At 59.7% G+C, this 14,523-nt stretch overlaps 1 protein-coding gene across 8 annotated transcripts in view; it reads right to left on the bottom strand.

Annotated features, from left to right (window-relative positions):
• The window catches only part of DYSF (dysferlin), a 101,842-nt gene extending 87,980 nt beyond the window's left edge, over positions 1-13,862 (bottom strand). For 4 of the 8 annotated variants that reach the window (XM_054065959.1, XM_054065964.1, XM_054065961.1 and 1 more), the window contains exons 1-3: positions 13,736-13,862; positions 3,491-3,546; positions 1,621-1,712 (exon numbers count right to left, since the gene is read on the bottom strand). In XM_054065959.1, the coding sequence (XP_053921934.1) occupies positions 1,621-1,712; positions 3,491-3,546; positions 13,736-13,823 (236 nt within the window). In that variant the 5' untranslated portion in view covers positions 13,824-13,862. Of the gene's footprint in view, positions 1-1,620; positions 1,713-3,490; positions 3,547-6,962; positions 7,354-13,735 lie in introns of those variants that run through there. The other 4 variants (XM_054065962.1, XM_054065960.1, XM_054065965.1 and 1 more) reach the window with 2 other exon arrangements.
• Between the last annotated feature and the right edge of the window lie 661 nt (positions 13,863-14,523).

Below are 14,523 nucleotides of genomic sequence, written 5' to 3'. Positions count from 1 at the left end.
GCCGGCGTGGCGTTGCTCACCCGGGAAGCTCCAGGGGACAAAGGTCCCTCGTGAGCTCCTCAAACGTTGGGTTTGATCTTTGGCCGTTGAGCGAAGGGCAGCTCTGGCCTCCCACCAGCCAACCCCACCACAAAGGAGATCCTCCCTGCCCTCCATCCATGGATCCAGCCTGGCCAGATCCCTCTGGAGATCCTCCTGCCCTCCATCCATGGATCCAGCCTGGCCAGATCCCTCTGGAGATCCTCCTGCCCTCCATCCATGGATCCAGCCTGGCCAGATCCCTCTGGAGACCCTCCTGCCCTCCATCCATGGATCCAGCCTGGCCAGATCCCTCTGGAGATCCTCCTGCCCTCCATCCATGGATCCAGCCTGCCCAGATCCCTCTGGAGATCCTCCTGCCCTCCATCCATGGATCCAGCCTGGCCAGATCCCTCTGGAGATCCTCCAGCCATGGATCCAGCCTGGCCAGATCCCTCTGGAGATCCTCCTGCCCTCCATCCATGGATCCAGCCTGGCCAGATCCCTCTGGAGATCCTCCAGCCATGGATCCAGCCTGGCCAGATCCCTCTGCAGATCCTCCTGCCCTCCAGCCATGGATCCAGCCTGGCCAGATCCATCTGGAGATCCTCCTGCCCTCCATCCATGGATCCAGCCTGGCCAGATCCCTCTGGAGATCCTCCAGCCATGGATCCAGCCTGGCCAGATCCCTCTGCAGATCCTCCTGCCCTCCAGCCATGGATCCAGCCTGGCCAGATCCATCTGGAGATCCTCCTGCCCTCCATCCATGGATCCAGCCTGGCCAGATCCCTCTGGAGATCCTCCAGCCATGGATCCAGCCTGGCCAGATCCCTCTGCAGATCCTCCTGCCCTCCAGCCATGGATCCAGCCTGGCCAGATCCATCTGGAGATCCTCCTGCCCTCCATCCATGGATCCAGCCTGGCCAGATCCCTCTGGAGATCCTCCAGCCATGGATCCAGCCTGGCCAGATCCCTCTGCAGATCCTCCTGCCCTCCAGCCATGGATCCAGCCTGGCCAGATCCCTCTGGAGATCCTCCTGCCCTCCATCCATGGATCCAGCCTGGCCAGATCCCTCTGCAGATCCTCCATCCATGGATCCAGCCTGGCCAGATCCCTCTGCAGATCCTCCATCCATGGATCCAGCCTGGCCAGATCCCTCTGCAGATCCTCCATCCATGGATCCAGCCTGGCCAGATCCCTCTGCAGATCCTCCATCCATGGATCCAGCCTGGCCAGATCCCTCTGCAGATCCTCTATCCATGGATCCAGCCTGGCCAGATCCCTCTGGAGATCCTCCTGCCCTCCATCCATGAAGATCAACACTTCCCATCTTGGTACCATCTACGAAGCCACTCAATGCCCCCATTAAGATCATCACAAACAACCACAGCTCCATGGAAGACGTTGGTTGGGAAGGGACCTTCAAGCCCATCCACCTCCGACCCCGCCAAGGGCAGGGCCACCACCTCCCACTGGACACAGACGTTGGTATTGACCAGAACCGGGTGTCCTCCTCCCCACGCTCCATCGTGCAGAGCTTTGGGGACCTTTGAGCCGTGTGGGAGCAACGGTTCCTCACCACCACCCAACGCTTCTCCTACCGGTTTCTCCCCACGGTCTCATGGTCTTTGACGACAACGGTGAGCTCAGCGTTGGGGTCCAAAGGAGTTCCCTTCAGGTCCCACTCGAAGCCCTGAGGAGAAGGAGGAACCAGATCAGGGCTGCGATGCTCCTGCTGACGTTGGTTGACTCCACCACCACTGAAGGTTCTTGGAGGTGGAGAACCCAACCCCCAACCCCACTTTGGCCATCGCAGCACGAAGCTCAGGACCGTTTTGTGGTAGAACCCCAAGAGATACGTCCCTCAGGCAAAGGTTTCTCTGCTCCTCATGGATTAAAAGCCATGGAGAACACCAGAGGAGGTGTCTTGGGGCACCAAAACAGTAGGAATTTGTCCATAAAAACCCTTTTCTCCTTAATTCCGACCCAGGTTTTCCTGGATCGGGGTCAGAAGGAAGAAGGAGCTGAAGAACCCGAGGAGCGAAACAGCTCCGTTTCCCCTCCAGCTGCGATGTTTATAAACAGTTCCTTCGAAGGAGTCCCGATAAGATCTCCATGGAAGGGGAAGAGGTTGGAGCAAAGGTCCCTCTGCCCAGGAGCTGCTCCACCGTGGCCAGGGCTGGGGACTCCTGCTCCAGAGCTCCTGCGGGTGGGGATCGTCCTCAAACCCTCCGTGGGGTGGCACGGCTTGGGGTCCCTCTGAGGGGTGGGACCTCTTGGGCTTAGGGTCCCTCTGAGAGGTGGCATCTCCTGGGGTTGGGGTCCCTTGGGCTTGGGGTTCCTCTGAGAGGTGGAACCTCTTGGGCTTGGGGTCCCTCTGAGGGGTGGAACCTCTTGGGCTTGGGGTCCCTCTGAGGGGTGGCATCTCCTGGGCTTGGGGTCCCTCTGAGGGGTGGCATCTCCTGGGCTTGGGGTCCCTCTGAGGGGTGGCATCTCTTGGGCTTAGGGTTCCACTGAGAGGTGGCATCTCTTGGGGTTGGGGTTCCTCTGAGTGGAGGAATCTCTTGGACTTGGGGTCCTCTGGGCATGGGGTTCCTCTGAGTGGTGGCATCTCTTGGGGTTGGGGTTCCTCTGAGAGGTGGCATCTCTTGGGGTTGGGGTCCCCTGGACGTGGGGTTCCACTGAGAGGTGGCACCTCTTGGGCTTGGGGTCCTCTGAGGAGTGGAACCTCTTGGGCTTGAGGTCCCGTGGGCTTGGGGTTCCTCTAAGAGGTGGCATCTCTTGGGCTTAGGGTTCCTCTGAGAGGTGGAACCTCTTGGGCTTGGGGTCCCTCTGAGGGGTGGAACCTCTTGGGCTTGGGGTCCCTCTGAGGGGTGGCATCTCCTGGGCTTGGGGTTCCTCTGAGAGGTGGCATCTCCTGGGCTTGGGGTCCCTCTGAGGGGTGGAACCTCTTGGGCTTGGGGTCCCTCTGGGCATGGGGTTCCTCAGAGAGGTGGCATCTCTTGGGCTTGGGGTTCCTCTGAGAGGTGTCATCTCTTGGGCTTGGGGTCCTCTGGGCATGGGGTTCCTCTGAGAGGTGGCATCTGTTGGGATTGGGGTCCCTTGGGCTTGGGGTTCCACTGAGGGGTGGCATCTCTTGGCCTTGGGGCCCATTGGGCTTAGGGGTCCTCTGGGCATGGGGTTCCACTGAGAGGTGGCATCTCTTGGGGTTGGGGTCCCTCTGAGTGGTGGAACCTCTTGGGCTTGGGGTCCCTTGGGCTTAGGGTTCCTCTGAGAGGTGGCATCTCTTGGGCTTGGGGTTTCTCTGTGTGGGGTGGCACCTCTTGAACTTGGGGTCCCCTGAACTTGGGGTCCCTTGAACTTGGGGCTCCTCTGTGAGGTGGCACCTCTGGGGCTTTGGGTTCCTCGCAGGTGGACCCACGCCATCCTCCCCGCCTGGGTTGTCCCCAGCAGGGCTGGGGGGACACTCACCTCGTTCCATACTGGGTTGATGTTGTTCTTGATGACTTTAGTCCTCTTCTTCACCCCTGCGTGGAGCAACGGACACGGATCAGACCGGCGTCGTGGAATCACGGCCTGGCTCGGGTGGGAAAGGACCTCATCCGCTTCCAATCCCTGCCATGACATCTCCCACTGGACTCCTCCAAGCCCCACCCCACGTGGCCTTCAACCAGGGGTGGGAGAGCCACCACCGCGCTGGACAACCTGGGCCAGGGCCTCCTAAGAGCCTTGCGGGGAAACCTCCAGGCAAGTCCTCACGATGGGCTGTGCCTCAGTTTCCCCAGGAGCACGGCAGCGAGTCCCAGAGCTGGGGGGCTCCAACCAAAGAGCTCTGATGTTGGGGGCCTCCAAGCACGGAGCCCCAAAGTTGAGGGGTCTCCAGCCCTTCCTGAAGAGCCCTCATTCTGGGTGGTCCACTCCAAGGAGCTCTGATGTTGGGGGGCTCCAATCAAGGAGCCCCGATGTTGGGGGGCTCCAACCCTTCCTGAGGAGACCCCAATGTTGGGGGTCTCCAAGCAAGGAGCTCTGATGTTGGGGGGCTCCAACCCTTCCTGAGGAGACACCAATGTTGGGGGGCTCCAACCAGGGAGCCCCAACGTTGAGGGGCTCCAACCCTCCCTGAAGAGACCCCAATGTTGGGGGGCTCCAAGCAAGGAGCTCTGATGTTGGGGGGCTCCAACCTTTCCTGAGGAGACCCCAATGTTGGGGGGCTCCAATCAAGGACCCCCAATGTTGGGGGGCTCCAACCCTTCCTGAGGAGACCCCAATGATGGGGGGCTCCAACCAAGGAGCTCTGATGTTGGGGGGTTCCAACCCTTCCTGAGGAGACCTCAATGTTGGGGGGCTCCAACCAGGGATCCCCAATGTTGGGGGGCTCCAATCCTTCCTGAGGAAACCCCAATGATGGGGGACTCCAACCAGGGAGCCCCAACGTTCAGGGGCTCCAACCCGTCCTGAGGAGACCCCAATGTTGGGGGGCTCCAATCAAGGAGCCCCAATGCTGAGGGGCTCCAACCCTTCCTGAGGAGACCCCAATGTTGGGGTGCTCCAACCCTTCCTGAGGAGACCCCAAGGTCTCCGGGCGCCCCCCACCATCTGCCCCCCTAATCCCCCCCTCCCATCGCAGCAGATCCCGGCCGGAGCCCCGTCCTGGCGGGAGGAACCCGGGGGGAAGAGGAAAAGGAAGAGGAGAACAATAGCGGTGACTCAAAGCCCGGGGGACACCGGGCCACCACCGGCCCTGTGGACACACGGACGGCGCAGGAGACCCCGAAGCCCCACCTCCTCCTCACGGTTTAAATGGTCTCTAAATCCATCTTCTCCTCCTCTAGATTTCATGGAATCCCTGCTAAATCCAGTTCCAAGCCGGGCTCGGACCGGGACCAGGAGCGGGGAGAGCTTCCATCGTCCCACCACCAAGCTGGGCAGATGTCCATCACCCTTCATTTAAGGCACATCCCTCACTTACGGCTCATCTTCCCAGCATGGAGAGCTTTGGAATCCCCTCGGGATCAGGATTTGGCCGATGAGAGCTTTGGGGAGGGAGGGAGGGATGGAGGGATGGAGGGATGGAGCCCACTTTGGGTGAACACCATCACGAGTTGGACCAATGAGAGCTCTGGGGATGGATGGAAGGGTGGATGGAAGGGTGGATGGAAGGGTGGATGGAAGGGTGGATGGAAGGGTGGATGGAAGGGTGGAGCCCACTTTGGGTGAACACCATCGTGAATTGGATCAACGAGAGCTTTGGGGATGGAGGGAGAGCTTTGGGGATGGATGGATGGAAGGATGGATGGAAGGAGCCCACTTTGGGTGAACACCACCACGAATTGGACCAACAAGAGCTTTGGGGATGGATGGATGGAGAGCTTTGGGGAGGGATGGAAGGGTGGATGGAAGGGTGGATGGAAGGATGGATGGAAGGATGGATGGAAGGATGGAGCCCACTTTGGGTGAACACCACCACGAGTTGGACCAACGAGAGCTCTGGGGATGGATGGAGGGAGGGATGGAGGGAGGGATGGAGGGAGGGATGGAGGGAGGGATGGAGGGAGGGATGGAGGGAGAGCTTTGGGAAGGGATGGAAGGGATGGAAGGGATGGAAGGGATGGAAGGGATGGAAGGGATGGAAGGGATGGAAGGGATGGAAGGGATGGAAGGGATGGAAGGGGCCCACTTTGGGTGAACACCACCACGAATTGGACCAACGAGAGCTTTGAGGATGGAAGGATGGAAGGATGGAAGGATGGAAGGATGGAAGGATGGAAGGATGGAAGGATGGAAGGATGGAAGGATGGAAGGATGGAAGGAGCCCACTTTGGGTGAACACCATCACGAGTTGGACCAACGAGAGCTTTGGGGATGGATGGATGGAGAGCTTTGGGGATGGATGGAAGGATGGATGGAGCCCACTTTGGGTGAACACCACCACTAATTGGACCGACGAGAGCTTTGGGGATGGATGGATGGAAGGATGGATGGAAGGAAGGATGGAAGGAAGGAAGGATGGAAGGAAGGAAGGATGGAAGGAAGGAAGGATGGAGCCCACTTCGGGTGAACACCATCACGAATTGGACCAACGAGAGCTTTGGGGATGGATGGATGGATGGATGGATGGATGGAAGGATGGATGGATGGATGGAGCCCACCTTGAGCGAGCAACCACCATGGCATGAAGACATCAGGGGTTCCAGAGGTGGTGGGGCGTGAAGACAGCTGGAAACCAGCACCATTCCCACCCAGGCACAGCAGGAAAAGCCGGAGCAGGAGCCGCTCGTCCCTTCCCTTTCCTTATTTTTCCGTTGGGTTCTAAAAATAGACCTTTTTCCACCACCAAAATAAGTGGGACATCCTCCCCGCCGGCGCCTTCGAGCCGCGAGTCCTCTCCGGGATCTCCATCCGCCGGGAAAAATCCTGGATATGGAGTTCTCCGTATCCATCTCCCATCGTTAATTAAACCCCCGTCGTTAAAGCGAAGCCCAAGAGCGGTGGAGAGCACCCAAGGGGGCAACAAAGTAGGTCCTAACTCCTTCTTGAGGTCCACCACCACCACTCAAAGCCTTTTAGATGCCATCACAGCAGATTCCACCGCTAAATCCCACCCTTGGGATCAATCCCTGAGGGAATGAGGGCTTCCGAGAGCACCCAAGGAAGAGCAAAGTAGGTCCTAACTCCTTGTTGAGGTCCACCACCACCACTCAAAGCCTTTTAGATGCAGTGGAAGCTCTAAATCCCAGCGTTCCGGCATGGGATGGAAGGGAATTTCTCATGGATTTAGGATGAGGATGGAGCTCGGCAAAGTCCGGTTTCTCCGGAGCGTCCGGCCAGGACGTACGTCCTGGCCGGACGCTCCGGAGAAACCGGACTTTGCTGGAAGAAGGTCTCAAACCCAAAGAAGAAGCCAAATCCTGCTTATTCCAAGGGAAAGGTGGGATTCCCTCACCTCGGAAGGTCAAGCTGGCCACCGGATCGCTTTGCTTCTCCCTCTTTTCCAAGTTGGGAAGGAGGGCGGCTCGTTGGAGCAAGCACCGGAGCATGGCTGGAGCCGGCAAAGCCCAGGAGGGTTGGGCTCAAGGCAGGATGTGACCCTCTCCTCGTCACCTCCTGCTGGGTTTTCCGAGCCCGGAGAAGAAGGAGGAGGAGGAGGAGACACGGAAGGGATACGGAGAGGATACGGAGCGGCTCCTGAAGAGGATGCGGGATGGGGAATAAATAATGAGGATGAGGGGATGCTGAGAGTTCCGGGGGTGGGAAGGAAGGAGCAAAGATCCAAAGATGCCGGAAGGTCCGGGGGAGTGGGGAAGAAATGAGAGGGATGCAGGGATGGGAATAAAGGAAAGGGATGCGGAGAGGGAATAAAGGAAAGGGATGCAGGGATGGGAATAAAGGAAAGGGATTCAGGGATGGGAATAACTGAAAGGGATGCGGAGAGGGAATAAATGAGAGGGATGCGGAGAGGGAATAAATGAGAGGGATGCGGAGAGGGAATAAATGAAAGGGATGTGGAGAGGGAATAAATCAAAGGGATTCAGGGATGGGAATAACTGAAAGGGATGCGGAGAGGGAATAAATGAAAGGGATTCAGGGATGGGAATAAATGAGAGGGATGCGGAGAGGGAATAAATGAGAGGGATGCAGGGATGGGAATAAAGGAAAGGGATCCGGAGAGGGAATAAATGAAAAGGATGCAGGGATGGAATAAATGAGAGGGATCCAGAGAGGGATAAATGAGAGGGATCAATGGAGGGAATAAGTGAAAGGGATCCAGAGAGGGAATAAATGAAAGGGATACAGTGATGGGAATAAATGAAAGGGATCCACAGATGATGGAATAAATGAAAGGGATCCATGGATGGGAATAAATGAGAGGGATCCACAGATGGAATAAATGAGAGGGATGCAGAGAGGGAATAAATCAAAGGGATGCAGGGATGGGATAGATGAAAGGGATCCACGGAGGGATAAATCAAAGGGATCCAGGGTTGGGAACAAACGAAAGGGATACAGAGAGGGAATAAGTGAAAGGGATGCAGGGAGGGAATAAATGAAAGGGATCCGGGGATGGGAATAAAGGAAAGGGATCCACGGAGGGAATAAATGTAAGGGATACAGGGATGGAATAAAAGAAAGGGATCCACAGAGGGAATAAATCAAAGGGATCCACGGATGGGATAAATCAAAGGGATTCGGGGATGGGATAAATGAAAGGGATACAGTGATGGGAATAAATGTAAGGGATGCAGGGATGGGAATAAAAGAAAGGGATCCACAGATGATGGAATAAATGAAAGGGATGCAGAGAGGGAATAAATGAAAGGGATCCAGAGAGGGATAAATGACAGGGATTCAGGGATGGGAATAAATGTAAGGGATTCAGGGATGGAATAAATGAAAGGGATCCACGGATGGAATAAAACACCGGGATCCAGGGATTGTGGGAGCTCCGGGGATGGGACATCCCGCGGATCAGGTGCCTCGAGCTCCAAGGGAGCCTGAGGAGAAGCATCTGGAGCTGCTGGAAGTTGGGAGAGCCGGGAAGAAAGAAGCAGTGGAACGTGGGGATGAACCACCCCCGAGAGCTCCTGGAGCAGCAACGGGGGGAGAGGCCACCACCGAGAGGAACCCGGGGATGATGGACCCATGGGATGAACCACCACCGGGTCCATTGGAGCATTAGGACATGGGAGATGCCACCACCGAGAGGAACCTGGTGATGATGGAGCAGCAGAACCCATGGGATGGGACACCACCAGGTCCATTGGAGCATTAGGACATGGGAGATGCCACCACTGAGAGGACCCCGGTGACCCTGGAGAAGACCCCGGAGCTTCCCTCGATGGGGACCACAGGTGGTGACACCGGGATGGGGGGGGTCAGCCCCCCCCAACCCCAAACCGGTCACCCTCCCCCCCAAATAATCGCTGCTCCCCAACACAAAAGTTGCTGCTCCCCACCCCAAAAATCGCTGCCCCCCAACCCCAAAATCACTGCCCCCACCCCAAGAATCACAGCACCCCAAGAGTCGCTGCCTCCACCCCAAAATCGCTGCCACCACCCAAAAATCACTGCCCCCCAACCCCAAATAATCTCTGTGCCCCCACCCCAAAAATCACTGCTTTCACCCCAAATAATCTCTGTCCCCCCCAAAAAATCGCTGCCTTAAATCCCAAATAATCGCTGCCCCAACCCCCAAAATCGCTGCCCCCACCCCAAGAATGGCAGCGCCCCAAAAGTCGCTGCCCCCACCCCAAAATCGCTGTTCCAACCCCAAAATCACTGCCCTCCAACCCAAGAATCGCTGCACCCCCAAATAATCACTGCCCCCAAACCAAAATCGCTGCCCCAACCCCAAATAATCACTGCTTTCACCCCAAATAATCTCTGCCCCCAAAAAATCGCTGCCTTAAATCCCAAATAATCGCTGCCCCCAACTAAAAGATCAGTCCCCCAACCCTAAACAATCTCTGTGCCCCCACCCTAAGAATCGCAGCGCCCCAAAAGTCGCTGCTCCTCAACCCCAAAATCGCTGTTGCAACCCAAAAATCGCTGCCCCCCCAAATAATCGCTGCCTCCATCCTAAAATAATCGCTGCCCCTCAGGCCCAAAAATCGCTGTCCCCACCCAAAGAATCGCAGAGCCCCAAAATCGCTGCCACAACCCAAAAATCGCTGCCCCCAAAATAATCGCTGCACCCCCAAAAATCACTGCCCCCCAACCCCAAATAACCTCTGTGCCCCCACCCCAAAATCACTGCCTTCAACCCCAAATAATCGCTGCCCCAACCCCCAAAATCGCTGCCCCCACCCCAAGAATCGCAGCGCCCCAAAAGTCGCTGCCCCACCCCAAAATCGCTGCCACAATCCTAAATAATCACTGCCCCCCCAAATAATCACTGTCCCCGACCCCCAAAATCGCAGCCTCCAACCCCAAATAATCGCTGCCCCCTCCCCAAAATCGCTGTTGCAACCCCAAAATCACTGCCCTCCAACCCAAAAATCACTGCACCCCCAAATAATCGCTGCACCCCCAAATAATCGCTGCACCAACCCAAAAATCACTGCCCCAACCCCAAAACTCACTGCTCCCCCAAATAATCGCTGCCCCCACCCCAATTGCTGTCCCCAACCCCCAATATCGCAGCCTCCAACCCCAAATAATCGCTGCCCCCACCCCAAAATCGCTGCCACAACCCAAAAATCACTGCCCCCCCAAATAATCACTGCCCCCAACCCCAAATAATCTCTGTGCCCCCACCCCAAAATCACCGCCTTCAACCCCAAATAATCGCTGCCCCAACCCCCAAAATCGCTGTTCCAACCCCAAAATCACTGCCCTCCAACCCAAGAATCGCTGCACCCCCAAATAATCACTGCCCCCAAACCAAAATCGCTGCCCCCAACCCCAAATAATCGCTGCTTTCACCCCAAATAATCTCTGTCCCCCACCCCAAAATCACTGCCTTCAACCCCAAATAGTCACTGCCCGCACCCCAAAATCACTGTTGCAACCCAAAAATCGCTGCCCCCCCAAATAATCGCTGCCCCCATCCCAATCGCTGCCCCCGACCCCCAAAATTGCAGCCTCCACCCCCCAAATAATCACTGTCCCCAACCCCCAAAATCGCTGCCCTCACCCCAAGAATCACTGTCCTCCAACCCAAAAATCACTGCTCCCCCAAATAATCTCTGTCCCCCAACCCAAAATCGCTGCCTTCAACCCCAAATAATCACTGCCCCAACCCCCAAAAGAATCGCAGCACCCCAAAATTGCTGCCCCCACCCCAAAATCACTGTTACAACCCAAAAATCACTGCCCCCCCCAAATAATCACTGCACCCACCCCAAAAATCACTGCCTTAAATCCCAAATAATCGCTGCCCCAACCCCCAAAATCACTGCCCACACCCCAAGAATCGCTGTTGCAACCCCAAAATCACTGCCCTCCAACCCAAAAATCGTTGCCCCCCAAATAATTGCTGCCCCCCAAAAATAATCGCTGCACCCCCAAATAATCGCTGTCCCCCACCCCAAAATCGCTGCATTCAATCCCAAATAATCGCTGCCCCCACCCCAAAATCGCTACCCCCAACCCCCAAAATTGCTGCCCCCACCCCAAAAGAATCGCTGCCCCACCCCAAGAATCGCAGCACCCCAAAAGTCGCTGCCTCCACCCCAAAATCGCTGTTGCAACCCCAAAATCACTGCCCCAACCCAAAAATCGCTGCCTCTGCACCCCAAATAATCTGTGCCCCCACCTCAAAATCACCGCCTTCAACCCCAAATAATCGCTGCCCCCACCCCAAGAATCGCAGCACCCCAAAAGTCGCTGCCTCCACCCCAAAATCGCTGCCCCCCCAACCCCAAAATCACTGCCTCTGAACCCCAAATAATCTCTTCCCCCACCCTAAAATCGCTGCCCCCAACTCAGAAATCGCCGCTCCCCCCGAATAATCGCCGCCTCCCCCCGAATAATCGCCCCCCCCCCCCCGGGCTGAGGCCCCGAAAGAGCCGCTGTGTCACCGCTCAGCGATGTCCCCGCAGCGCCCCCAAACCCTCCCGGTAAGGAGAGAACCCGGGGGGGGCACAAAGGGGGGCACAAAGGGGGGCACAAAGGGGGGTTTCCAGCAGGGAGGGGGTCCCAAAGGGGGGGTCCTGAAAGGGGGATTCCAAAGGGGGGGGGTCCCGAAGGGAGGGGGTCCCAAAGGGAGGGGGTCCCAAAGGGAGGGGGGGTCCCAAAGGGAGGGGGGGGTGTCCCCAAAGGGGGGGGTCCGTCCCAAGGAGAGGGGTCCCGAAGGGGGGGGTCCCAAAGGGGGAGGGTCAGGTCCCAAGGGGGGGGGTGTCCTAAAGGAGGGGGTCCCAAAGGAGGGGGGGGGTCCCAAAGGAGGGGGTCCCAAAGAGGGGGGGGGTCCCAAAGAGGGGGTCCCGAAGGAAGGGGGGGTCCCAAAGGGGGAGGGTCCCAAAGGAGGGGGGGGGGCCCTAAAGGAGGGGTCCTGAAGGGGGGGTCCTGAAGGGGGGTTTCCAAAGGGGAGGGTTCCTAAAGGGGGGTTCCAAAGGTGGGGGGGGCCCTAAAGGGGGGGGTTCTGAAGGATGGGGGGCCCTAAAGGGGGGGGCGTCCCGAAGGGGGGATTCCAAAGGGGGGTGGTCCTAAAGGAGGGGGTTCTGAAGGATGGGGGGGGGGGTGTCCTAAAGGGGGGGTTCCGAGTGGGGGGGGGGGTCCCCAAGGAGACGAGTCCCAAAGGGGAGGTCCCCCCAGGACCCATTGGGGGGGACACACAAGGGATGACTGAGGGGGGCGGGGGGGCTTTCAGCCCCAGTACCCCCATGGCACTGCCGCCCCCCCCATCCCCAGTAGCCCCCTCACCATTACAGTCGCCCCCCCTCCCCTCGCACTGCCCCCCCCCTCCAGCTCCCCCTCCATGCCCTGTACCCCCTTTCCCCTCTCAGTAGCCCCCTGCCCCCCCCAGTAGCCCCCTCCCCCCCTCACTGGTCCCTTTCCCCTCTGACCACCCCCCCCGCCCCCCAATAGCCCTGTACTACCCCCGCCCATCCCCGGTCCCCCCTCCTCCCTCGTTCCCCCCCCCATCCCCGGTCCCCCCCTCCTCCCCCTGCTCCCTCCATCCCTGGTCCCCCCACCCCCGGTATCCCCGTCCCCGGTACCCCCTCCATTCCCGGTCCCCCCTCCTCCTGCTGCCCCCCCTCAATCCCCGGTATCCCCATGCCCCGGTACCCCCTTCCTCTCTGGGTGTGCCCCCCCCATCCCCTGTCCCCTCCCCCCCATCCCCTCCCTCCCCATCCCCGGTATCCCCATTCCCTGTACCCCCTCCTCCTCCTGTCCCCCTCCCCTCTCTATCCCCGGTTCCTCCATCCCCGGCGCCCCTTCCCCCCCCATCCCCTGTCCCCCCCCTTCCTCCCCCGGTAACCCCTTCCTCTCTGGGTGTCCCCCCCCACCCCCGGTCCCCCCTCCTCCTCCTGCCCCCTCTCATCCCCGGTCCCCCCTCCTCCTCCTGCCCCCCCCCATCCCCGCTATCCCCATGTGCCGGTCCCCCCTTCCTCTCTGGGTGTCCCCCCCCATCTCCGGTGTCCCCATTCCCTGTACCCCCTCCTCCTCCTGCCCCCCTCTCCTCCTCATCCCCGGTCTCCGCCCCCCCCCCCCATCCCCGGTATCCCTCATCCCCGGTACCCCCTTCCCCCTTCCCCCCCCCACCCCCGGTATCCCCATTCCCGGTACCCCCTCCTCCTCCTCCTGCCCCCCTCCCCTCCCCATCCCCGGTCCCTCCATCCCCGGTCCCCCTCCTCCTCCTCCCCCCATCCCTGGTACCCCCTCCATCCCCGGTCCCCCCCCCACTCCTGCCCCCCCCCCCATCCCCAGTCCTCCCTCCTCCTCAATCCCCGGTCCCCCCTCCCCTGTCCCCCCCCTTCTTCCCCCGGTACCCCCCCTCCTCCTCCTGCCCCCCTCCCCTCCCCATCCCCGGTACCCCCATCCTCCTCCTCCTCCTCCGGTCCCCCCCCTCCCAACCCCCGGCTGCCCCCCTCCATCCCCGGTCCCCCCTTCCCCCCCCACCCCTGGTATTCCCATCCCCGGTACCCCCCCTCCCATCCCCGGTCCCCCCTTCCCCCCCCATACCCGGTATCCCCATTCCCAGTACCCCATTCCCAGTACCCCCTCCTCCTCCTCCGGTCCCCGGTCCCCCCCGTTCCCCCCCGGTCCCCCGCTCACCGCCGAGCCCCGCGGAGCAATAGGCGTCGGTGATGTCCGCGTCGGGCGCGCGGACGTTCTCGGCCCGAAGGATAAAGAGCCGCAGCATCGCCCGCACTGAGCGGAGCGGCGCCGCTGCCCGAGAGAGACCCCCCCGGAGCCCCCCCGGGACCGCCCCCCCTTAAAGGGGAACCGACCGCCCCGGGGGGGGGGGATTGGGGGGGTCTAAGGGGGAGATTTGGGGGGTACAGGGGATTGGGGGTCTCCAGGGGGTGGATTTCGGGGGGTCTAAGGGGTGGATTTGGGGGGTACAGGGGATTGGGGGTCTCCAGGGGGTGGATTTCGGGGGGTCTAAGGGGGAGATTTGGGGGGTACAGGGGATTGGGGGGCTCCAAGGGGTGGGTTGGGGGACGGCAGAGGATGGGGGGTCCAGAGGGTGGATTTGGGGGGGGTCTAAGGGGTGGATTTGGGGGGGGACAGAGGATGGATTTGGGGGGTCCAGGGGATGGATTTGGGGGGTCTAAGGGGGAGATTTGGGGGGTACAGGGGATTGGGGGGCTCCAAGGGGTGGATTTGGGGAGGAGGGCAGAGGATGGGGGGGTCCAGGAGGTGGATTGGGGGAGTCTAAGGAGTGGATTTGGGGGTACAGGGGATTGGGGAGGTACAGGGGGTGGATTGGGGGGGGGGGCAGAGGATGGAGGAGTCCAGGGGGTGGAGGGGGATGGATTTGGGGGGGTCTAAGGGGTAGATTTGGGGGATACAGGGGACTGGGGGGCTCCAGGGGGTTGATTTGGGGGGTCTAAGGGGGA

The sequence above is a fragment of the Cuculus canorus genome, chromosome 4 (genome assembly GCF_017976375.1).
Source record: "Cuculus canorus isolate bCucCan1 chromosome 4, bCucCan1.pri, whole genome shotgun sequence".
NCBI lineage: Eukaryota > Metazoa > Chordata > Aves > Cuculiformes > Cuculidae > Cuculus > Cuculus canorus.
The sequence above is the reverse complement of the archived record's forward strand: the minus strand, read 5'-3'. Positions and strand labels throughout refer to the sequence as shown.